General features: G+C 49.0%; 2 protein-coding genes across 8 annotated transcripts in view; both read left to right on the forward strand.

Moving 5' to 3' along the window:
- NARS2 (asparaginyl-tRNA synthetase 2, mitochondrial) overlaps nucleotides 1–9,183 on the forward strand; it is a 51,029-nt gene extending 41,846 nt beyond the window's left edge. For 2 of the 4 annotated variants that reach the window (XM_040544449.1, XM_040544450.1), the window contains exons 13-14: nucleotides 1,316–1,342; nucleotides 8,370–9,183. In XM_040544449.1, coding sequence (XP_040400383.1) covers nucleotides 1,316–1,342; nucleotides 8,370–8,514 — 172 coding nt within the window. In that variant the 3' untranslated portion in view covers nucleotides 8,515–9,183. Of the gene's footprint in view, nucleotides 1–1,315; nucleotides 1,343–5,232; nucleotides 6,100–8,369 lie in introns of those variants that run through there. The other 2 variants (XM_040544451.1, XM_040544452.1) reach the window with 1 other exon arrangement.
- Nucleotides 9,184–10,657: 1,474 nt separating this feature from the next.
- GAB2 (GRB2 associated binding protein 2) overlaps nucleotides 10,658–25,438 on the forward strand; it is a 95,966-nt gene continuing 81,185 nt past the window's right edge. The window contains exons 1-2 of one of the 4 annotated variants that reach the window (XM_040544448.1): nucleotides 10,658–10,728; nucleotides 10,789–11,870. Coding sequence is in view for 2 of the 4 variants with exons in the window: in XM_040544447.1 (XP_040400381.1) it covers nucleotides 21,388–21,459 (72 nt within the window). In the remaining 2 variants the exon portion in view is untranslated. Of the gene's footprint in view, nucleotides 10,729–10,788; nucleotides 11,871–21,090; nucleotides 21,460–25,438 lie in introns of those variants that run through there. The other 3 variants (XM_040544447.1, XM_040544446.1, XR_005816162.1) reach the window with 3 other exon arrangements.

The following is a 25,438-nucleotide window of genomic DNA, read 5'->3' on the forward strand; positions in this document are numbered from 1 at the left end:
ATCACTTAAATCAGCTGCGTGCTCACCTCACAGAAATCTATCTAGTCAGTGGAGAAAAGCAAAACCCATTTCAGCATAATGAAAGCAAAAGACGGGGCAATTAAATCACCGGGATGCTGGTTCCCAGTTTGCAGCGGAGGATGATATTATTCCCTGCAAGGCCTCCCCGTGCTTGTTGTTCCTCTCCCTAGGAACTCTCCAGAAGGAGGCACACTTCATCGGAAGCAAAGTACAGTGTTGCCTGCTGCACTTGACAGTTTTGACAGTGAGATCCCGAGTCCCCAGCCCTCCAGGTGTGCAGGTGGAGGAGGAATCCCTATAAAGGTTAAAGCCAGACTTTTTTGTTTGGCAGGAAAGACACAGGAAGCGTTTCAAGCTACAGATGGTGTATCTACCGTGACCTTAAAGTACAGCTCTGCACTGAAGATGGAAATACATGGAAAAACAATAATACTTATTACATGTTTTTCTCAGTTTTGAGTGCTCAGGATCTGAGGTGCTGAGTCAGAATACTTTGTTAATACCTTTAAATTCTTTAAATTCCTGCAGACCCAGCATAACTAGAGAGATGGCTGGATTCTTGGCTCTTCATGCACACTTCTTACAACAGATCTACAAGTCCTACAGGGGCTGCTGCAGTGCACTGAAGATCAGCGAAATGGGCTCATTTTGCTTACAGATGTTTTTGTTTGTGTTGAGAGAAATGAGGAAAAAAAACATCAACTTTGCTCAGTTTCTGCCAGGACAGGAAAAGGGGGAGGTGGCACTGGTGGCAATTAGGAAAAGCCACGGTTTTATTTAGTAGTTTCACTGAAACTATTTTTATTTAATGGTTTTACACGTTATGAAATCCATGGCATCTTTAGTGGTTTTGTGAACTAAGAAAGGGGAAAATTTGCATCATTCCATAGCCGCACATGTGAAGAGATTTTTACTCATTTATAAGTGAGATTGGCTGCATGGAAATTTAGTATTTAGGCCTGCTCTCTCCAAAAATTCACAAGCAGAGTTTACTGATTTGCCTTAATTTAAGAATGCGCAGAAGTTTTTGCATGAAGTTGGGATCGACCCTGTACGTTTACAAACAAACTTGGCATTTTAAGGAGCATGTTGGGAATCTGTTTGAGATGTCTACCAAGTGCCAGAGCTGACAGCCACCGATCATGCCTTCCCTTAACGTCCTGCCTTTCCTTTTTGGACTGAGTTTAATCATGACAGCCTCCCTTCCCTCGTAGTATTGTCTTCTAGGCAAGCGCTGCTCCTGAAGATCTGTTGTATTCCTTTACTTACAAGGCTTTTTCTTTTTGTTCCACAGATTAGGACTTTCAGATGCCTACCAATGGTAAGACAATATCTTGGTCTGCAAGCTGTATTTCTTCTTCTGAGGGTCTTCAAACAACTGTTTCTTTTTTTCTTTTTTTTTTTTTTGGTTCTGTTCTTGAGGGGGCCATTTCTTGGCCCAGTTGTCCTGCCATCGCTGCCAGCCTAAATGGAACAGGCAGTTCATTTAAACAAACTTAATCTAATGCTACGTAGTTTATCTTCCCAATTTGTCCACGGACAGCACCGGTCATTCCTTTCAGGATGGCATGAAGTGGATTAATTTACAACTCATCAGTGGTATTAAATCATTAAACTGTGTTCCAAGCCGTATAGATTCCGTCCGCCATCACATGAGATAAACAGGATGCAGAACCACAAGCAATTTGTGACCTTTAACAGCTCCATGAATAACTCCTTTTACAATTGACAGGGCAGTTGGGTCGAAAAACCTTCCCTAACAAATCCATTGAAGCAATTAAAACTGTCCTGCTAAGGAGACCGAACAACCTTCGAATTAACAGTGTAGCCTGTTAAAATGACAAGATTTTAGTGCCCCTCTTGACAAGTGTTTCTTGGTATGTACTTGGTCATAGCTCCTGGGAGGATGATACTGCAGAGAATTTTAAATTTAGAAGAGTGTATCCAAATACTCCTCGGTATTTGGAATGCTCGTTAGGGAGACTGCCTTGAAAAAAGCAGCAGTAGTAGATTCTTCCACTCTCCTCCTCCCACAGTAATGAAATCACTTAGGAAGAGCTCAATGCCTGTCAGTCCTTTACATCATCCATTTGCAAACAGGGTGAATGAAATGTCTTCCTTTATTATTTGCATTTATGGGTCAGAATACACCGTATCACCTCATCAAAGCCAGAGCATAGGGTGAAGGTTTCTTTCTGGAATGTCTTTGAGCCCGTAGCTTCTGTTTACGGGAAATATTTTTAGACAGGCGTACGGTTTAACTGTCCGTGTTCTCAGGTGAAATTGCTGGAAGAGAGCTGTTACCATGTCCAGTGTGCCTGTGTACGGCGTAGCAGTCAAGCTGAATCCTTTTAGCATGCTCTGCTTCCTGGTTGCCCCCTTGGAGCTCATATAAAATACTCAGAAGAATCCCAGGACTCTGGGTTGTACTTGGGATGGTTGGTTTTTTCCTAACTCTGAACAGCACCTGATACTCTAGAGGAGCGTGGTCAGCAACTCTAACATATGTAGGTAATTAAATACTGGGTCTGCTGGAGAGGGAAGGATTGTCTTGACCAAGGATCATCAATCAGTTGTGTGGTTAGGTGTTGAGATTCAACCTGAGAAAGCTTGGTGCTGAGGAGCAGGGAGCCTTGCAGCACTGCTAAGACAGCTCAGCCCTGCCTTATGCTGCGTGTGAAGAAAAGACTAAGACATTGCCCATCACCCATTTTCAGTCTCATGTCATACGTAGCAGTGAAATTTTGGAAACTCCTTCCTCCTGCAATCTCATTTTGGACATTCTCTGCTCCCCTTTTCCCTCCACGCCATTGTGGATGATGCAGCTTCCCAGAGAGGATTGAAACTGATTGAAGACCCTGCCTTAGCAGAGTCTGGTGTGCTAGGAAGGTGCAGGAGATGTGCAGTTCCTACTGGCCTCTTGGTCGAGAATCTGCCAGAAAAGAGGTGGGTGGTTTGCCAGCATCCATCTTCTCAATGAAAGTGGCAGGAGAGACTGAAATTAATTTCCTCCATTTCAGTGATTGAATTCGGTCTCCAAAGCTGGCACACAAACTCTTCCGAGAACAGCTGAGTCACTCCTTTTGAAGTATAATACTTGCTAACTTCTGAATGGGCAGCTGTGCAAGATGCAGTCCCTTCTGAAATCCCCTATATAATGCCATATCTCGGTTTCTGCCTGTTTTCGTCTCTGACTAAGCACGAGGATATTTTGGGACACGCTGCTTCCATTCGTGGCTTCAAGACTTCCTTGCTTGTGGGGGAATTATCGGTCAAAGAGGCGACTGATGGCTTGTGGTGCTTCTGCCCATTCCTGTCTTCTAGAAAGCTTTTCAAAAAAGCAGACGAACGAATATAGCCAAACTGCTCTGAATCTTCCTCAGTCAGTACATCCTTCCTGTTGTGCAGGTTTCTTTCCATAAAGAATATGAGCTGGGGAAGTATCTGGCTTGACTTTGCAGTAACTTTATCTTATTTTCACACTCTTTCCTTTGAACTGTAGATAGAAAAGAGCTCCGTGCTGTAGATGCTGATCTTGGCTAGACTGAGAGGTCTGTGAAAGTGAGGTGGGAAAGTCAGGTGGTCAGAGTTTACCCTGGGAAGTCACTTGCTGCCTCTGTGCCTCTTTCCTGCTGTTCTTTGCCAGTTTAGGCTGTTAGCTCCACGGGGCAAAGCCTGAATTCTCTGTGACCGTAGGGCGTTGAGTGCATTGCCTTATAAACAAGACCTGATCCTGCCTGCAGACTCCAAGTGCCAGCTTAGCACGAGCAATAACAAAACTTCACTTCTTTGTGATGAACATGTCCTCATACCCATCGGCTTGAGCAGCATTTCAGGTGGTCTTTCTACATATAAGCACCCATTTCCTTACTCAAATTGTCATCAGGTGCATGAATGGAGAAGATGGCCTCGTACTGAACCCTTCGGAGTCCAGCTGCCTTTCTGATCTTACAGGGTAATGCTGGTGAAAGGACATAGCACCAGGGCAGATGTTATCTGCTGTCTCGGAATGGATATTACTGTGTCATCTTGGCCTTGTTCCTGCCCTAGATGGTGAATATTGAGCTTCAGTCTTCTTGGCCTTTCTTATTTATAATTGTCTTTGATGCTTGAACGATCTTGGAGGTCTTTTCCAACCCTAATGATTCTGTGACTCTAACTTCAGAGCATTCTGTTGGGTTCTTCTGTGGCAAGGTGGAAAGGAGAGGACCTAAGAAACAGCAGGACTGGTGAGCCACTTCAGATCGATGGGCAGTCACAGCATTCGTATCATCCTTGAACCTCCTCCAGAGCCCAGTGAAAGCAGAAAAAACCATCGCTCTCCTTGGAAGAAGCCTGACCCTATTGTTGCCTCTCTGGTGAGAACGCGGAAGTGCTGGAAGATTGCTGGAAGATGCCCAAAAAGTTGTAGCAGAGCAGAAGTTGTACGGAACCAAAGATAGCATTTTACCCATCACCAAAACCTGTTGGTACTTTGCATGCTCATTACCTGAAAGATTTAACCAAACGGTCCTGCAAATGTCATCTCATTTCACTAGCAGTTTTTCATTACCCATATTTTTTCCTCAGTGTATTTTTTCTTCCAGTAGAATATTCCACTTCGTGGACTGCAGTGTCTTTGTTCTTTTGGCTGTACTTTCTTCTAACTGGCTGCGGAGGCTTCAGTATAACAAGACAGTTGTATAAAAGATCAAGATTATATTTGTTTTGAAAGGAGACTGAAAAGAATACATTCTGCTTTATGAATGGTCACTAGGAGAGTGCTGTTCTTCATAGGGCCTTGCTGTGCAGCACAGGATTTCACGATGATGGTAAAAGGATGTAGGTTTTTAAAGGGATAAAAGGGAATGCTTTTCTAACTTGGCACATAACAAGCTCGTGGAATTCACTGCCAGGGGATGTTGTTGCAGCACATATTTTAGTAAGTTTCGAATCTCAGAAGAGCAACCAGTCCTCCAGGTGCTGAACATGAACTCAGGGGCTATCTGGGGTCACATAAACTTATTTCCCCCATAGAATAATGTTGCACGGCCCCCCAGTTGCCAATGAGGGGCTCATCCCTCCTCATAAGTATGAGGCACTGGGAGAAACAGCTAGATTACTTCATGGCTGTTTTTGAGGTGAGAAACATCCAATGTCTGGAGATTATTGAATGAAGGAAACCTCAGGGAACATTTTCCAGCCTAAAGGGATTTTTCTTTTCATCTGCAGGCAGTTACTTTTTCTTTCATCTGGGAAGAATGGAAAATTTCTCAATTCCTTTGCTTCGTCTAAGCACAGTCATCAGGAAGGATTCACAGGCTTGATCCTCAGCACGTTTAATTCAATGGACTTTTTCTATTAACTTTAATGGGTTTTGTTTCGGTCCTTTTGCCAAAATGGCTTCTCAGAGTGCTTTGAGATCTACAGATGAAAGCCCTGGATAAGGAAGGGTAGAATTTATTATTATTGTTCATCTGGAAGAAGCTGAGTTACTTCATCTCTTTATGATGACTTTGTAAACTCTCTTGCCAGCAAAAGGGAAGAAAAGGTGCTAGGCGTAGTCTCAACTCTCTTTGCACGGGCTGAGATATGCTCGTTGATGTCATCAGCAGTGTTTGTGCTGTTGCTTAAATTGCTAGTTGCTGCTGGAGTTGTCACCAGCTGCTTTGCCAGGTCAGCTCAGAACTACGGAGCGGGGACAGATTGATGTGCCATGGGCAGCACTCAAATCCCTCACGTTTAGGAGGCCTTTCATATTTTACAAGTCACCACCCTCAGCATCAGATTTGCCCATCATCTTCCTTGCAAACCCTTGAAAAGTTGCAAAGCAGAGCTCCCTGGAGGCAGATCCTGTTTTATAAGTGGAAACCCAAATTCTTATGACTGCAGTCTGCATGAAGTGGGTTAAGATGGAGACCACCACGTGCAGACAGAAAGCTTGTGGTCCCCAGGGGCCAGACAACAAATATCCCTCTCTTGAGCCTGCTGTTCAGCTTGCAGTGCAGGCACAACTGTTGTGGGTCAGTGCTAGGAAGAGGTAAGAAGTTCTGCTTTTGGTTTTACTGCTTAGGCAGTGGAGCAGAGGAGGAAGAGCCCCGTGGAGAAAAAAAAAAAAAAAAAGATTGCATTGACTGTAATATGTGGCTTCCCAAATTTTGACTACTGTTAATGAACTGCAAGAAAAAATATTTTCGGCTATAAAAGTCTTACTGTCAAACTGAGTCTGCCAGGGCAATGTCTTGCAGGCTTAGCCATTTGTTGGAGAGCGTATTTCTGTTTTGCAAGGAAAGGTGATCAGTGGCGTTACTTTGGCTTCATGCTGTTAACATGTAGGCTGCAAACCACCAAAACCCTGAAAGGCAAGCAAACACACTTAAATATAAATATGTATCTACGTATATAGAAAAATACAAGCAAAATATATAATACATATGTATTTATGGGCACTTATGTATTTATTAGGTGTACTTATGTATTATTACGTTTATTCATGTATTATATAAACGTAATAAATACATACATATATATATATATATATATAGTCAGTTAAACCTGGTAGGCAGCTAAGCCCCACACAGACACTTCTTTGTTCCCCCTAAGTGGGATGGGGAAGAGGATCAGAAAGGCAAAAGTGTGAAAACTGGTGAGCTGGGTCAGCTGTCCTGGCTGTGTCCCCTCCCATCTCCGTGTGCTGCCTCCCCCCAGCCTCCTCACTGGTGGGAGAAACAGAAAGAGACCTTGATGCTGTGTAAGCATTGCTCTGCAATAATTAAAACATCAAGGTGTTACCAACACTGTTTTTATCACAAATCCAGAATGTAGAACCGTACGAGCTACTATGAAGAAAATAATCCCAGCCAAACCCAGTACTATCTATTTTATTAAATATATTTAATATATAATTTAATACATAACATATGAAATTGTAATTACGTAGTATATAATTATATGATACAGTATAGGCATGTATAATTCAAGATGCATGTTTATATGTGTTATTTACGTATTTGTATATTAAATTATTAGTATATAATTATATGCATACTTATATATTTATATTTAAATTTACTTGCATTTTTAAAATGGGATAATGAAATATTCATTCAAGATTAAAAGCACGTAATACATGTGCAGTCACTCAATCCCCTACTAGGGCATTCATATAAAGAATAACATCTTTGTGGCCTCAGCAGGCTCAGAAGTGGCCCCATAAAAGAAGAAACCCACTGAGACGTTGTTCACTCCTATTAAACTAAAACTGTTGGTGATGTTTTATAGGTGCACACCTAGTTCTTGTGTATCACAGCAGGTGAAATCCAGCAGGGCGATGGGGAGCTCTAAAGAAGAACCTTCCCAATGTTGTTGACAGCCATATCTTGTGGGCGCCCCACCCCTGGGGGTGTTCAGGACCAGGTTGGATGGGGTCCTGAGCAACCTGATCTGATGGGTGGCATCCCTGCCCATGGCAGGGGGTTGGAACTGGATGGGCTTGAAGGTCCCTTCCAACCTGAGCCATTCCGTGATTCTGTAATATTTGGAATATCTACTTCCAAACCAGGGAGCTGAGTTTTCTGTTGATGACAGGTACTGTTCTCGAAAATGAAATGTCTTGTTCCAGATCTCATTTTTGGAGAAGATACGTCCAAGATTTTTTGCTGACTTGCTGGGGGAATAAATGAACCAGCCTGTAAAAGTGATTTGGGGGAAGAAAAAAAAAAAAAAAAGCTATCATAATTACCTTAAAAGAAGAGTGAAGGTCTGAAGGAAAATTCAGCAGACAGCAGGACCTGTTTGGGCCAAGAAATAGTCTTCTGAAGAAATTACTGGAAATGAAATGATTTAGGCTACTGAAAAGGTGACTCGACAGAAAATGAAAGAATTTATTGTAGGGCAGGTTTCAAGAGCAGCATGGCACGGGCTAAACAGATGCGAGCAGGCTCCTCCATCTCTGAGGGTGGAACTGTTTTGTGTTGCCAGACCTGGGCTCGTGCCTCTACTCGGGATATTTTAGCTATTAAAACTTACAGAGGTGCTCTCAGCGTGAGCAGAGCTGTGATGTTAAAGCTGTGCTTTGTACCCAAATGAGTTCTTGTTCCTAAACAAAACAGGCTCTAGCATATTGGCAAGGCGTAGCTCTGCTGGTTTAAATGCTTTTGCACTTGGGGTTTCTGCTAATACAGCTCTGCCTGTCAGGGAGCCACACCTCTTCCCACCCCTGGCCTGTCCCGGCTGTGTTGGCAGAACCCCACAGTGGTTAGGGGCAAGGAGAAGTAATTAAGATGGAAAAGAAAAGCCTAGATAAAAAGCTCTCTGTAATTACATCGGCATAAATGCGCTGCAAGCTTAACTGTCTCTTTAAATCGCAGGTATCTAGACCTCCGAAAATTCGGCTCGGTTCCCCACGGAGGCTTCGGGATGGGCTTTGAACGCTACCTGCAGTACATCTTGGGAGTTGACAACATCAAAGACGTTATTCCTTTCCCCAGGTTCCCTCACTCCTGTCTGCTGTAGCTCAGCAGCGGACTCGAGCGGAGCAAACTGCTGGTGTCGCCACGTGTACGTAACGTGGGCATGGGACGGTGCGTTTTAGTGGGAAGTGGAGAGGATTTTTGTATCACAAAGCTCTCCGTGAGCTTAATACTGGCTTACTGAAAATAATACATGTTCTGGTGAGATGATGGAAGCATACCCGCAGTTAATTTGATAGCAGTTCACGTCTTTAGTGATTTCAGGAGTGATAAGAAATAAATAAACCCTTAACTAAAGGGTTAAGGTTCTCCTGAGACTAGCACGAGTGATGGGAGTACTGAATCAGTATTGTTGGGAGGTAGCGGGGGTTTCATGTGAAATATTAATGAGGAGGTGTGACCTGAAAGGGACTGGGAGCCAGGGCTGCTGTGAGGCTTTAATAGGCTTTAATTAAATGCCTGCACAGGGCTTTGAAGATTGAGTATTATAAAATTGCAAAGTATTGTCACGGCTGAGATGCATTTTGCTCTTACGAAATGACAGCTGTACAGCGTGATTCTCCCCACCCCAAGTTAAAAGCAAATACTGTTTACCTTGGAAAAATCAGCCAGACCTAGCAAGGAAAAACGTCGTCCTGGAACTGCCGGAGCGAATTAGATGGCCGATGCTTGATTTTGTGAATCGTCAATAAAGATGTACACTGGGTTGTTCTGTAACTCTGCGTGGTTCCTTATTCTGTCGGAAAGCCGTGGCACTCGGCATCACAGTGTTTCCTCCAGCCTCTTTGGCTGATGTTTCCTTCTGCGTAGACCCGAATCGGTTGCGCAGCTTCTGCAGGAGGTACCTGCTTTGTGCATCCGAGCAAGGACGCCTTCACAGCAGAAGGAAACGTTCAGCTAGATGAGAGCACGCTCATCCCTCTGAAGCCAACTTGCAGTTTTGTGGCGGTTTGTTGTTGTTGCTTTGCTGTTCCGTTGTTGAGAAAGTATCTGATGTGTTCATCTGGCCGAGCAGTTGTGTGTGTATTTTGGAACAACCAACACATGCTGCCAGCCGTTGCATATGTATTAAGTAATTGCTTATCACGGTAGGATCTGAACTCCTTGCAGTCTTTAATGGGTTTATGCTCTCAGCTTCCCTGCCAGGTAAAGAAATATTCACTCCTGTTTTGAAAACAGAATTAAGGGCAGATCAAGTGACTTGCCCAAGGCAACTGGAAACAAGTGGTTTATTTGGGACTTGAACTGAGGGTTTCCAGCATCCTTCTTCCCTTCTAAATTAGCACCATCTAGCAACTGGTCATTTGCATAGTGCTTACTACTGTGGAGCCCAAGACAGCTGCAGTCAAAACAATATATATATAAAGAAGAAAAAGCAAAGTAACAGCCTTACTGCTAATGAACCCCGTGTAAATTGGCACGCGGAACGTGAAGTGGCTGCAGAACAGCCCCGAAGACTTTTCTTCCGAGTAGATGAAAGAGATTGAAAACCAGTTATCAAATAGCGTTGGGCTGGTAGCGTCACGGTCCCAGGTCTCTGCAGTGAGGCTGCGTAGTACTGCACCTGCAGCACCTAAAAATACAGATTTATGTAACGTGGCACCTGCCGTGTTTCAGTTTGGTCCACGGCTGGGCCTCTTATGTATAATGATCGTGCAAACAAGATCACCGCGAGGTCATTGCTTTGGGCTGTTTGTTGCAGTCTCTTGAGGTATCCCTTGCATATCAAGATTTTCTCCTTCGTCTGCTTGATTAGGCAGGTGTTAACCGTGCATTTGCTGGTTTGTGTTTCCTGGTACAGCCCGAGGTGGTAAGTCTGGTTCCATGGAAGGGTTCAAGTACCTTTGAAAACACTGAGAAGTTCCTGCATAAGACACCCGAGTGTCTTTGTGCAGTTGAACTATCTGCCATTTGAAGGAGTCGTCCTGAATGCCACCGCTGGCATTTCTGGTTTGGAATTCTTTCAGCAGAAAGATGTGGAAAAAGTACAGCTGCCAACAGTCCCGTCCGTGCCACGTTCCTAAATAACCTGCAGCTAGCAGGTGTCCTTACTGAGAGCCTCAGCCACTGGTTCTGCTGTAAAGGAGAGTGCTTGAACCGAAAGCCCAGCCCTTGAAAACAGAGCAGATGGATGGCAAAATCTCCCCTGTCCGCTCGGCTCTGATCCCTGCGGCAGCTCTGGGGTGGATGTGTTGGGTTTGGCACCAGCAGATTGTTGTCAGCACCCATGCAGGAGGTTGTTGGCCCCCCTGTGAAAGTGCAGGAGGTTTTGGGCCACCCTGTGAAGGTGCAGGAGATTTTTGGCCGTGCCGTGAAGGTGCAGGAGGTCGTTGGCCGTGCCGTGAGATACCAGATCTGACGGGCCGCGTGGGGCTAAAGAGTGGCAGGTGAAAAACAAGGCGGAGAAGAGAAGACAATGGCAGGTGCCCAAAAGCCGTGGGATGATGTGGGGTGAGTCACAAGTTACCGGGAAGGATGGCAGAAGCGTTTCAAACAGGTTATCGAGGCCTTGCATGAGGTGACAGCTTGCAAGAGCCGAGGGCTGGTGTGATCCGCCCTCCATTCTTCACCTTGATAAGAGATCATTGCAGGAGAGAAGGAAAAGGTTGAACCTTTGAGTAGGTAGGTATATGAAGCAATGTCAGAGGGTTTGTTTTGTTTTCCTGGTTGTATCCATTGTAGGACAGCAGATTTTGAAGCAAGATGTGGCAAGGACACACTTCTTGGCACGTTCCCGACTGCGTGTCCAAGCAGAGCAGCCTCCCTCGTCTTGCGCACGTACTTCTGTTTCGTTCCAAGATGCTGGGTGGGTTGGCAGGGCTGTCCTTAGGGGCATTGCCTAGAGGTGGGAGAGAGGAGAAGGTAGGGGCCGAGACCCCGTGTGCGATGATACTGCTTAGGGTTAATGCCGTGACCGATGGTCTCGTGAGCGGCTCGATTTGCAGGTACCCAGCGAGGTGGGAGCGTTGTTCCCCTCGAGCTGTGTGTATGTAACACCGGCTGGGATTGCCAAGGAACGCAACGTGTTTTCTCTGGGATTTCCATGTGGCATGCCATCTATTTCCTCTGAAGCTCCTGGCCTGGAACGAAAAGGAAGTTAAGGGGGAGGACGGGGGAGGTCGCTCCTCTGGGACGTGTCGGCAGGGAAACGCACCGAGAGTTTCACAGATTGAAGCCGTTTCCTTGCTACTTCTCTGCTTAGAGGCTGCAGTCCGGCAAGAGTCAAAGCCAGGTAAAAACTGACGCTTCTTGAAATAAAAAGCTGTTATTCTTTGCACGCAGGACTCATCCCTTAGCTGAACCCACAGCACAGTAGCTTGCATTGGGGTGTTCTCAGCACTGTAAGCAATCAGCTCTCGAGGCCAGGTAACCAGCACGATCTCTGCTAGCATCCTCTCGGTAAGTAGTTTTTGCAGTTTCAGTTCCTCGGCAGCCGGCGCTGCCTCTTTTCAGGTTTGTCCTCACTTTGAGTTTCAGAGGAAAGAATCGGCGTCATCGATTATTGTGTCTGTGTTGGCAGCGTTGGGGCAGAGGGATGGGAGAGCAACACCTCCGGGAATAAAACAGCAGAGCCGTAAACTTCACACAGCCAAACGCCAGCCTCTCAGTGGAATGTTTGAAGGAAGACTTCTGGTTTTGCTTGCAAGAACCTCAGATAATCCCTTTACTTAAGATTTTTATGTGCAGGATCTAATTAAGAAAATCATACCCACAGAACTGGTATCACGTCTTAGTCTTCCCAGGAGAGCAAACACGTGCTCCTTAGCTAGCAGCAGAGATTGCTGTTCTCCTTAGGATTTATGTTGAGTTACTATGGCAGTGTCTGGATCTTGGGCTGTTGTATTAACTTACACAGTCCCAGGAATAAAGGTCTGTCCCTCAGACAGATCTTAAGAGTCAGCAGACCAGGCTGGCGTAGGGTTTGTAGCTGGCTTAACTCCATTCAAGCCCCCAGACAGGATGGAGAAGCACCGAGGTGCCCAGCTCAGCGGTCCTCTTTCCAGTTTATTTAATAGCAGTTGCAATTTACAGAGCATCACTCGAGGGAGTGCCGAGACTCTGATGGGAAATTTAACGTACAGTTTTGTTTGCTGGACTAATATTGATTGTTTTGGAAATAGCTTATAGGTGTGTTTTTCTTTCAGGGGAGAAAGGGACTAATTTGCCAAGAAACACTTTGGTCATTGTTCCCATTAAATGTGTGTATAGAGATAAATGAGACTTTGCTGCTGCTGAAACCAGTAACACTTGCTATTACTGTTGTTTCAGCCTCTGTCTTACGTTAGGGAGAGCTGGGAGATGGGTCCAAAGGAGAAATAAGAAAGATTTTGTATAAAGATTGTCAAAGTCCTAATTTCCTCAGATCTAACCAAAGCTAGAGAAGCCACGAAAACTGGTCTCGGGGGTGAATTTATTGTTTTATCTTATAGTTTCTTGCTGAGCCGTGACCTTCAGAAGGATTGTAAAGTTTTATTTTATGATCCTGCTGGTAAAGAGACGTATGTAATTTACTGTACGAGTTCTTATAGACTTGGCTAACAAGAAGTTTGACCCAGAGTTCAAAGAAATTACGGCTCCCATTGCTTTATTGCTGCTGTGACATGTATTCTTATCTGTCCTGCAGCTGGGTCTCAATGTCTGCCGCGCAAGGTTAGGCAAAGATGCTGCGAAGGGAGAGCTTTCCCATGAAGGGCAGGAGTGGGGCAAGACTGTGAGACCATTTGAAGGACTTACACCAGCTCCGTCAGAAACTGTAGGCTCGATTCTGGGTGAAATGTGGGTGAAATGACTTCAGGATCCTTGTTGCTCTTATTGCTGACACTTCTACTGCGGGAAATCGAGGCATGGAGCAATTAAGCAGCTTCTTCGAGGTATGTGGCAGAACCATGGAACGGACCCAAATCGACTGAGTCCTTGCTCACTGCCTCCCCACAAGACTCCCCTCCGCCTTTGGGTGCGCTGCCACACCAGAAGCAAGGCAGGATGTTTGCAACCGATCCGATTTCAAACGCATTTTTGGCATTTCTAAGATCCTAGACTGTACTTCAGTGATTTTTATCTATCCCTGTACGTCCCGAGGCCTTTCAGATAGAGCAATACGGATTTCACAGTGCTGCTGTTTATTTTTATTACTCTTACAATTGATTTTTTTTTCTGAATAATTTGAGGGAGCCAACAGAGTACATTTTTAATTTTCTTTGCAAAGCCTGCTCTTGCTTTTTGCTCTTCACCAAGAGCTGTATATCTTTCTTACTGTCTTCAGCAGATTAATGTACTGGTGCTCGTATGCGCTGTAATAACGGAGGCCTAGATTTTCAGAAGTAACGAACCATATGGGTTGCTGGCAAACAAGACACGAATCGCTCCGAGGAACTCTCAGTGTGGTCTGGAAGGTAGCCTTGACAAACCACGTAAACACATTTCTGTATTGGACTCTTCTGTACGATCAGCCGTGAATTCCAAGAGATGCTAGATTTCCAGCCACAGGGGAAAATAATTTCATTTCACAGACACAATGGCAGTGTAATAGTAATTCTATGGTGTCTTTACTTCCAAAGTGATTTTTTTTAGCATTAATTCAGTACTCTTCGTGGCCCTTTGAAGACCCCCCGCTCCAAATGCTTGGCGTTGTAATTAAGCCAGATTAAGCCACGTGAAGCAGGCTTCTGATGCATATTTTTCTGAGACGCAGGTCTCCCATCTTCGGTGTGTCCTTCAGCTTTGCTGCTCTGCTGCTGGAAGAACGGCCACAGACTGCCCACCCCAGCAGGAGACAGCTGAACACCCACCCTAGACAACTCCAAGGCCTCCGTGTCCGTGCTAGCAGGGCTTTCCCTGCAGCCGTGAGAAAAACGATGCTCAAGGTGAGCGCAGGGAAGTCAGGGACAGATGAAGGGGCCTGCCAGAGCCTACGGAGGGAAGCAAAGTCAGAATTAGATTTTGAGGCTCCCCTGCCTGAGTAAAGCAAACATTTCTGCTGATGAGGCCTCGTTCTGTCGGGCTGGAGTCACACGATGCCATCCCCGTGAAGCACTTGAAGTGACCTCTCCAGTTGTTTAACGTAAATAAACCACCACGTGCGTTCGGGCTTGCCCAACAGCATGCGGTGCGTCACAGAAGGGGCTCTGCACAGCAGCGAAGTGCTGGCGAGTGTGTGCCTTGGGTGCCTCTTCGTAAACATGCACGGGTGTGCTTTCCATATAAATAACCCCACGTGTTTGAACTTTGCCACTCACTCAACCCAAAGTACAATGCAAATGAAATCTGAGGGCTTGGCTTATGCAGTGGCTTAAAAACACTTTCATATGCCATTTTTAATGGCGTTAATAAATTATCGTTGTTTATGGCGATTTGGGAAGTATAGGATGCAGGTATCGAATACATTCCGTGAGCATATTTGTTAACGAACTTGACGGGTGATTGCCTGGCAGGATTACATTGCCGCCTCCTTGGAGCACGTGCAGTTTTTAGCACTGTGTTACTCCCATCCCCGCCCGAGATCTGGTGCCATCTGTAACAGTGCTGGTTTGGAAACTGGAAGAAAGTTTGTGCTGAGCCCTCTGAGATACAACGTCACGAAGCGTTCATTTCCCAGATCATTAGAAACTCAGAATAGCCATCTGGCCCAAACCAGAGATGCATATGCCTGCATCTCCAGCCTACCAGCATTCAGCCGTGAGGGTGCCTGCTCCGTAGCATTTGGGACTGGGAGCTGAAGATGTCGCTTTGCCGCTGATCTTGGAGAAGTCTCTTTGCACTTTGGTCTTTTTATGGTTTATCTGCAATTCAAAACTGAGCTGACTTTTAGGAGGCGTCTGTCTGACAATAGGCGTTTTAGCCGGGAACATAATATGTTTCCTATGCCTCCAAATAGCCGACAGTGCTGCGAAACCACAAGGTCCTCTCTCTTCCATGCGCTGTTCCCGTGAATATTTTCACTGTTAAAAAAGTACATTTCAGTCTCCATTTGTCTGGCCTCAGCATCGGTCAGGGGGATATCACCGGGTCTTAAACCTCAGCATCTGAGGGTCCACAGGGTCTTGAATTTGCAAAATTTGTCCTAAAGCATGATGAGAACAGCCTTTCACACGCTGCTTGAGTAAGTTAATACCAGTAGGAGCTGGAAGGTGTGAAAATAAGGGCTTTATGCTGCTGGCTTAGTTACATCTGCCTTTCTCACCTAAGGCTTACTTGCAGTAGATCTATGCATCTGCTGTAGACACAGCATTCTCTTATTCCTTTCTCTTGGCTGGTGATGTATGGCAGAAAATGGGACCTGAGGGGCTTGTTCACTCCTGCTCGTGGTCTGAGTTCCCCTATCTGTACCATAAGGATAATCAGATTTATACACCTCAAAGCTCGTGCGCATCGTAGATCTGTGCTCCAGTATTTTTAGCTCTAAGCTGTGCGTGGTCTACAACTGTAAACAAACAGAGATACATACAGTAGATAATTTACACTTTCTAGGAGAGGCCTGAATGTAATATGACAGCAATGACTTCCTTCTTCTAATAGAATTTTTAGTTCATTACAGTGACTGTGCAGCGCGAGCTCATATCCTGGAGGGGTGCCGCTGGAAGGAGGAGCAGGGGGGAAAGCATCTGTTTTTATTCTGGCTTCTGTTTTGACCAGCAAATATAATGGCACATGACCGTTGAGCCGACAGTAATCCAGTTACAAAAGTCTTCAGAGTTACTGCACCAACCAAATTAAACTTGATTACATCCAATTATGCTGAAAAGCCAGACAACAGCTCTTAGCTTGGGGTGAAGTAACTTCTTGCGATCGCATGCGGGGAGGCCTCGCGGGGTGTCAGGAGGATAATTGCTCGTTTGCTCTACCACAGAGCACCATCTGCTCTTGAAGTAATGCCTAAGGATGTGAGAGGATACCAGGCTCGGGTAAACAGGCAGGGGAGCCGGGCAAAGACTTCTCCCTGCTTGTTTTATTAGGATTTGTTTTATGGTTGCTTGCCCTGGGCCCGGCTGCGGTCAAAGCCCCATTGTGCCAAATCGTGTCCGTAGAGGGAGTCCTTCCCATTGTGGTCACACGAGGAAAAATGAGGATGAAGCAGTCTTTATGCTTAAATCAGAATAGTGTCCATGTCTGCAGCGCTGTCTGGGGCTCCTTCCGCCACGCAGTGCTACGATGGTTTCCTGCCTTGAGAAGGTAACGAAGGAAATGTGAAAATTCCCAGTTTCCTGCTCTGCCCTGGTGGAAACAGCACAAGCGGGGAAAAAGGGGTAAACACCGCTGCCAAAACTGTATCTGGGTCAGGTGTTGGCTTAAAGAGCTCTGATTCATCCCAGAGGGAAGGACCAAGCGTGAAGAACTTCTGTCTGGGCCCAAATTTCGGAAGTATTTCAGTAGCATTTTGTCCCAGCTCAGCTCCCCGCAGAATTATTTTGAACGGTCCGGTTTAGTGTGGGAAGCAGGACTGGGCTTTAGCTTGGGTCGTGGTTCCCGAGCAGGAAAACCCGTGTAATTATCTTCGAGTGCAAGGACTGGAAGCATCCCCTGGCTGCATCCAGACACCGGCTCAGCACCACAGCACCAAGAAGGAGCCCCCAGCCCCTCTCTGGGCGGCCTGTTAATTCCCATCCCGTTGTTTTCCCATCACTGCAGGACCATCAAATCCAAGGGTGCACGTGCATCTCAAGCACTGCTGGCCCCCGAGTCACCTCTTTCCCTTTTTTGAGGCTCTACGAAGGCATCAGAGCTCTGGTGCCCCCGTCTTTGCCAGAACACTGTAGTGAAGATGCTTCAAACTGTCTCGTTATCTGATCAGAGCATCCTGTGCTAATATTCCCCCTGCTCATGGAAAGCAGCCAGAGCTGCTGGAGCTGCTGCCTATCAACAAAGGAAAGGACTGGCTTGGGGTTTGGCTTCAACTGCCGGCTGTTTTGGGGGGCTTGCTGTGCTCTTTTACGCAGGGTCGGAAGCTTGAAAAGGCTCCAGTTCTTCTTGAAAGAGAGGAATTGTTTTTTTTTTTTTCCTAACCTTGAAACATTTGGATGAAATGAAAGGCGCCGCTTCCATCCAGCTCTGCTGCAGGAGCTGTTTTGTGAAGATAAAGTCAGGTCGCATCGTGGAGCTGCATCTCAAGAGACCGAGCGTGCGCTCGGAATCCAAAAGCAGGCGTGTACCACCCGGCAGCGCGGCAGGTTTTCAGAGCCTCTTTCCCCCAGCGTGTTTAGGGTTATTTTAACCCCCGTACAGGGCATTTCCTAGGGATCAGAGCCCGGCTGGGGTAAGTAGCCCAAAGCATTCCGCCAGCCGGGAATGATCCCCAGGAAATGCCCCGTGTCTCCATCCTCCCCGCTTCACCAGCGACCCAATGCAAGGTCGGACGTGCTCTGCCTGCAGCTTGCCCTTCGGCCAGCAGATGGCACAGCTCATTTAAATACATCGGGAGCCGGCAGGAGACGCGGTGGGCACTGCGGTTTGCCAGAAGTTCTGATTTTTCACACGCGTATCTCGGTTTCAGCCGGGAACGAGGAAGCACGGTGAAGGTTGTGATTGAAAACCCCCGGAGGTTTCAGCAGGAGGAAGGGCAGCTCCTTTCCGTGCATCCCAGCACACCAAATGCGGGATTTTTCTTGGAACCCCATCCTTGTGCGAGGAACATGGTTTCTTACACTCCACCTCTTAATTCCTCCCTAGCTATGCCTCCTAATTCTGCTGTCCCCCTCCGGTCGCTCCTGCTGGCAGAGGCGGATTCTCCATCGCTTCGTCTGACTCCCTCGGCGCGTTTTTTCCAACACAGGGCTGTGGTTTTCTCAGCTTTCCGCCAGGCTGCTGGCTGTTAGCTCCGACTCCGGAGATTTAGGCCGTCAGCTGGGGCCAGCCCGAGTTCAGCCTCCCCCCGCCGCCGGCTGGAGGAACAGCTTGAAGTTGGTAAAACTGTTGGGAGCGTGCGAGCGCTGCCAGATCAGAGCCGCGTTCGTGACGTGCATCGTCTTTAACTCCTGGAGGCGTCGGGGGCGATATTTGTATTCCTGGCCAAACGCTTTCAGTGGCACCAGCACTGTAAGGCGCTGTAGCACGACATGCATTGGGTCACGGGTAATCTGGCCGCCTGATGCCAGGATTTACTCGCTGTCCCCACTCTGAGCGCAGCCGTGGCGGGGTTAGGCGTGCACGTTCACGCAGAGCGCCTTTGTTTCGAGCGATTTTCTGCACAGAGCTTCTGCCTCACGTCTGAGCTGGCAGCGTGCTTACAGGTGCAGAAATCACAACCCATTTCCCATCCAAAAGCGCCGGCGAGCTGAGGTGCGTGCGGCAGGCTTTTAGAATAGGCATCAGCAGAGGCGTAAAAAAAAGAATTCCCGGGGATGCTTCGTGTTTTGGACACCGATCAAATATGATCTGGTGATATAACCAAGTCAGTAGCTGGGCTCCAGGACAGGGGATGAGTGGAGAGCAAGGAGAGGACAGGGAGCAGGGTAATAACCCCAAGGCCGTCACGGAGCGTGCAGAATAACTCATTCCAATTCACCCGATACTAATTACGGAGCATCGCTTTAAACAGCCGTGGCCCAAATGAAGTGTTTCGGCTCTGCGTGGGGAAAGTTGTTAACATAAAAATGCAGACGGGGTTCTCCGCAACTGGTTTTAAAATTGATACCACTTTGCATCTGTGTCAGTACGAGCAAATTCCTAGCCCATGAATCATTAACATGCAGCGCAGAGTGGCTTTGCATGATACCTGCGTATTAATCGCGATCTTCTGCTCTCGATCAGGTCTCTGTAAACCCATGGCAGGTCTCCGGCCTCCCTGGAGGAGTGCTGGATTTTGGGAAGGTCTCTCAAGCTGGGATCAGAGCACAGGGTCACCAGGACACCGTTTCCCCCATGGATGTAACACGGGGGCTGTCCCGCAGCGTGCGTTGGTGCAGCTCCAGCACATGGAGTGAGGCATGGCCGGGGTGTGCGGGCTGATCTGACCATAGCTGGCACCTGCAGGAACAGGATCAGGGCAATGAAAAGGTTGAAGCTTCTCTTTTTTCTTTTAACCTGGCCAAAAAAAAAAAAAAAAAAAAAAAAAGCTTTTGAAAAAAAAAAAATACATTCCTCACAAATTATATCCTCGTTCCTCAAGGGGTTATTCCCCTCCATTGTATATTTGCAAAGCTGATAAACAACGTATGGCCTAACTGCTGTGTCCCCACTTGCACAAAGGTGCCATACCTCCCTCCCAGAGGCACTGCAAGCTGTAATTACTGCTTGTGACGCAAGATCCCCGCTCGAGCAGCCTTATATATTGGTTTTTGTCATAGGCAGAGCACCCAGCCAGCGTGGAGCTGTTATTGCACCAGGTACAGCACAAACATGCCAGGAGAGACCGTCCCTGCCCACGGAGGTTGGACAAGCTGACAGAAAGGCAGGGAAATTGAGGCAGGGAGGGATGACTGAATGTGCCCAAGCAGGTTTGGGGCAGAGCTGTCATAGAGAGGCAGGTCTGGGAAATCCATTCCCAGTTTGTATTTCCTTAAAAAAAAAAAAAAACACCACCACAAAACAGGTGCAGTGTGAAGGGGACTCGGGGACTAAACAACTTTTACCGGTGCCATACCCAGGGTTTTGTTTTTAAGGATGGAGCAAAAGGAAGGTTAGAGCCTGATCCTACTCGCAGGGCTGTAGAGGGACATTGTACCTTGGCCAGGGCTTGGGGCACTCCTCCGAACCCGCAGCGTTTCCCGATGTGGAAGACGAGAGCTGATCCCAGCGGGGCACCGCACGGGGCAGCTCCAAACATGGCGGGTCCCCACGAGGGTCTTCCAGTGGCAGGCAGATCCCCTTCCAGCAGGTGCTGCTCCATTACTGACAAATCAATAAGAAAAAAATAAAAATAAAAAATGAGGCTTTTATCGATTCCCCTCAATTACTATTATTATTTTTTTTACCTCAGGGCGGGGGGGATTTTGCTACAACCCGCTGCCGTGGTTTTTTGGTTTGGTTTGGCTTCATGGTTTTTTTGTTGTTGTTGATTTTCGTGTTGGTTTGATGGATTTTTGTTGTTGATTATGTTCTTGTTGTTTTGGGGTTTGGGTTTTTGGTTTGGTTTTGGGTTTTTTGGGGGGCATTTTTTTCCCTTTCGTACCCCTTTGACACCCTCATCTCCCCTGCCAGGCAGGCCCTGAGTGCAGCCAGGCACGTCGTTGATTTTCATGTTGGTTTTATGTTGTTTTGATGTTGTTGATGTTCATGTTGTTTTGGGTTATTTGGTTTGATTTTGGCTTGGGGGGGGGATTTTTGGTCTTTTTTTTTTCTCTTTGCTACCCCACTGGTACCCTCATCTCCTCCACCAGGCCCTGAGCGCAGCCGGGCGCCGCTCTCTGGGCCTCCCCTGGGGGGGCTTTCTGCTTCCAAACCTTGGCAAAACCCTTGTTCAAACCTCCCCGGGGGGGCTTTCTGCTTCCAAACCTTCAAACTAGAGGGGGTTTAGTGCAAAATCAGAGGGGCAAAACTGGGGGGGGGGGGGGGTAGTGCAAAACTGGGGGGGCCGCGGGGCCCTGAAAGTTTCTACCCCGGGCTCCGTGAGGGGAGGGCCGGGCTGAGGCAACCTCTGTGGGGTCGGGGCAACCCCTGTGGGGTCGGGGCGCTGCCGGGGCGATTTTGGGCACCCCCTTGCCTCCGGGGGGGGGTGCGGTTTTTGTTAAAGCCGGCCGGGAGGCGGGGAGAGCCGGGCCGGGAGGCGGTTTCCTGCTTCCCCGCCCGCAGCCGCGGCTGGAAGCTGAGGGAGGGAGAGAGAGAGAGAGAGAGAGAGAAGGGGAGGGGGGGGGGGAGGCGCTCGTTGTGTGTGTGCCCCCCCTTCCCCAGTCCCTCCCTCCTCATCTCCATCCCTCCTCCTCCTCCTCCTCGTCCTCATCCTCCTCCTGCTCGGGGCCGGGAGGCAGCGGCCGGCTCCGTGGCGATGAGCGGGGGCGAGGTGGTGTGCGCCGGCTGGCTCCGCAAGTCGCCGCCGGAGAAGAAGTTGAGGCGATACGTGAGTGTCGTGGGGTCGGGGGGACCCTTTTGGGATGGGGGTGGCCCCTTTGGGACAGCCCCTTTGGGATGGGGGAGGCCCTTTGGGACAAACCCCCCCCCCCCCCTCCCCGCCCGGGTGCACCTGCTGCTGGGGGGCTCGGCTCGGCCCCGCCGTGGGGGGCACCGAGCGGTGTCAGCAACCCCTTTGAAACCCCTAAAGGGAGGTTTTGGGGTGCCTTTGGTCCCGGGGGGAAAGGTAAAGCGCCTGGGGATCCCTCCCCGCACCCCATAACGGCCGCTTCCCCCCCTCCCCGCCCGCCGATCCTATTAATGGGGCAACGTCCAAGTAGCCCCATCGTCACCCCTCGGTGTCCCGAGCGGCGGGGATCAAACACTTGGAAGGAAGTTGTAAAAGAGAAGGGTCCAAACGCCAGCCCCGGCGCCGTCCACCGCCGGCTGAGAGAAAGCCGTTCCTCCTCCCCGCGGGCTCGCCGGGAGCCTGGCCCCAAAGAGCTGCCACCCCATGACTCGGCACATCGCGTCCCACCGGGGTCCTGCTCCGGTGGCTGTCCAGCTGGATGCTCCCCCTTCCTTGGGGGGGGGGGCTCCATCCTAATCATCCTTTCTGATGCTTTTTGGGATCCGTGGGCATCCCTAGTCCCGTTTCATGGACTGGGGTAGGGTCAGAGGGGTGGTTGTGGTTTGGGGTTATGATAACACCCCATCCAAAATGGGGGTGGCCCTATAGGCATCAGGGGTGCCGTCCCCATCGGGTGCCTCCAGCCCTATAGCTGCGTGCCCTTTGAGGGTTAGCGCAAGGCTGTGGGATGGCTAGGGTGTGGAGCTGGGAGGGAATCCGGCCCCAAAATATCCCGAGACAAAGGTAAAACCGTCCGTTTGTAGGGGGGAAACATCCAAACCCTGCTGTGCGGGGCGGCGGACAGGATGACTTTGTGCATGCTGAACTGTGGAGGATGCTTTTAGCTTAATGGAGCAAAGCACCTTCCTCCCGCAGAAATCAGCTAATTGCCGATCCTGAGTCACCAGTGGCCTTAACTCATCAAACATCATTAGCTCCCCGGCATCTGCCCCGTGAAAGGGCGCTCACATCGCCCGCTGAATATCCACCTTGTGCTCCGGCATTCCAGCAGGAGCCGAATAAATCTGCTAAAATGCTGTCCGCCAGGGCGTGACACGCCGCCGGTGAGCGCTAATTACCGACGGGCATAAGACTGCTTTTCATCCGGCTGCATCCCAAAGCGCCTCGCGAGCCACCTATGTTTTCAAAACATCCTTAGCCACCCCCCCTCGGCCGGAGGAAGCGTGGCCGCGATGCTCCCGGCCGTCCCACGCAGCGCCCGCGGGGCAGGAAGCTCGGCAGATGGACCTCGAGGGGATCTCTGCTCCTCGCGGTCAGTGGGACTTCCCCCGAGTCACGCCGCTCGCCCAGCCTTCCTGCGTCAGCACCAGATTTGTAGGTTGGGCCGTATCCCTCCCAATCCCCTTGTTTTTTAATATATTAGTATGAATGTCATTGATAACCGCGGCGCGCGGTGGTCGAATGGTTCCCTTGGTAGTGGTGGGAGTCCGAGGCTGGTGGTGCTGGTCCCGTGCAACCTGCCTTCATCTCCCACGTGCCCGGTGACAGGACGAGGGGGAATGGGCTAAAGTTGCACCGGGGAGGTTTAGGTTGGATATTAGGAAGAACTTCTTTACCGAAAGGGTTGTTAGGCATTGGAATGGGCTGCCCAGGGAAGTGGTTGGGTCACCATCCCTGGAAGTCTTTAAAAGACGTTTAGGTTTAGAGCTTAGTGACATGGTTTAGTGGAGGACTTGGTAGCGTTAGGTCAGAGGTTGGACTCGGTGATCTTGGAGGTCTCTTCCAACCTAGATGATTCTGTGATTCTGTGATCTGCCCCAAAACCACGTGGTCGCACTTGGGTTTCCACCCACAAAAGGCCGCCGCGGCGTTACGCCGGCTTTTGTACGGCTTCAAAAGGAAGGCTTTGCCTCTCGCCTTGTGCCTTTGGTTTATATTCTGCTTGGAGACCTCAAAGGAGGAATCTCAAGCTGCAGGATGCTGCTAATTGGGTTTGAAGTTCCTGCTCCAGCTGTATTGACACAGGGAAGATGATGGATTTATTTTTTTTTTATGTTTTTGACAAGTGCATTTCAGCTGTGCGTGTCCGCGCATGGGTGTGTTGCTGAAACTGCCCTTGGAAGCGCTGTGCTTTTGTAAGCCCGGCTTTGTTTTGGTTTTACTTTTCAAGGAGATCTTTGGCAAGAGGGGAAGGTGCTGGCTTTTCTTTCTCACGTCCACACGGGCTGCTCACCCGCATCCACTGCAGAGCCTGTTCGGCCTGCCCGTGGTGTGTGTGATGCCGCGGGCAATGCTGGGCTCAGGACTTTCTCTCCCGTTGAGTGATGTTCACCCAGGCCAACCATGAGCTCTTCCAGGTTCAGATCATTCCTGCCTCTTTTCTGCCTTGCTATGAATCCAGTCTTGGGACCTAAGGTCTTGGGACCACAGGCGGTTTGGCTCGGATGAGCCCCACAGATGTTACCCCAGTGCTGGCAGGAAAAGCCAACCAGATGTTTGAAGGTCAGAAGCAGTGGAGATACCAAAATACCAACTTCCCTCTTGCATCTGCTCAGGATGCCGTGCTCCGTCGTTGGATAGCTCTATTTTTATTTTTGCTTTTTTCAGGCACTTTTGTACCTTCTCCCCTCCTGACTTCCATGCGTGGTCTCCTCGTGCGCAGCCGCAAAGCCCAGAGCTGCCCTTTAGTTCTCCTGGCTCCTCCTCAAAACACACATGCAAAAAATAATTTTAAAAAATCAGGTCCCTAAACAACCCCCTCGGCTTCGCTTGTGGGACCGATGAGCCGAGACCAGCGCGGGTTGTGCCGCCCTGTGCTCACCCACCATCTCCTGGTGCTCTCCCACTGCATCTGTCTGTCTGTCTGTCTGTCTGTCGGTTCCCCAGGGCTGAGTCCTCTTCGTGCCCGGTACGGTGGGGCTCAGGGTGGGCTGTCTGGTAGAAAAACAATGTAAAAAAATAACTTCTGTGCTCATGGAGGGGCTCGTAACCTCCCGTCATCAAATCACCGCGTTTCGCCTGCATGTTTGCGTATCCCCAAGTCGCCGTGTTTTCTGTCTGGCCAAGATGTGCAGCTGCAATTCTGCCAAAACCAAACCCTTCTTGTCTTGCACTGGTTTTACAATCCCTTAGTGCTTCCCCCCTGCTGGTTTAACTGGGGGGAAGGTTTGGCTGCGCGCGGTCGTCGTTACATCAGGCAGGAGCCGCTTGCTGCAGGGCGGAAGGTTTGCTCCCTCCTTCGGGGTGAGCGGGAGAGGTTAAGGGGGCTGGTCTGCTGAGATCCTGCCGCCCTCTTCCTCGGGTAGCTCCCTGGAGAAGGGCTTCTTCTGGCCCCTGAAGGGTCCTCGATGTCCCTCCCTAGGGCATCCTCGCTGGGTGAGGACGTGGGATGGGGGCAGAAGTGGGATCAGTGGTGTGGGGACGTCCTGGGCTGCCCGAATGCTTGGGGTACGGGGTAATCGGGATGCAGTTTTAGAGCAGGAGGAGAAGGAAGGATGTTCTTTAACTGCGGTGTGATACAAGACATGGCTGTTGAGCAAAGTGAGCTCCTCCTTTTCTTCTCTCTACGAAGCTGTACGGGCAGCTGGTGTGTTCAGCATCCCAACACGGGATGCTCCCCTCTGCCGAGAACAGGGAACGGTTGCAGAGAAAAGCACCAAAACCCGAGCAGAAACCTAGAAAGCGTGGAAAGACGGAAGGAAATGAGGTTGTTGAGTCTAGGGATGAGAGGGCTGAAAGGAGAAGGAGCAGTCCCCGACCATGCCAGAGGTAGCTGCGAAGGGGCAGGGAGCAAACCGCTCTCCGCGGCCGACAAGTGCTGGGCTGGAGCTGCAGCGAGGGAGAGAAGCGTTAGGAAAAGCGGCGAGGGGAGAGGTTTTGAAGCCCTCTGACCCAGCAC

Source organism: Cygnus olor, chromosome 1, assembly GCF_009769625.2.
Source record: "Cygnus olor isolate bCygOlo1 chromosome 1, bCygOlo1.pri.v2, whole genome shotgun sequence".
NCBI lineage: Eukaryota > Metazoa > Chordata > Aves > Anseriformes > Anatidae > Cygnus > Cygnus olor.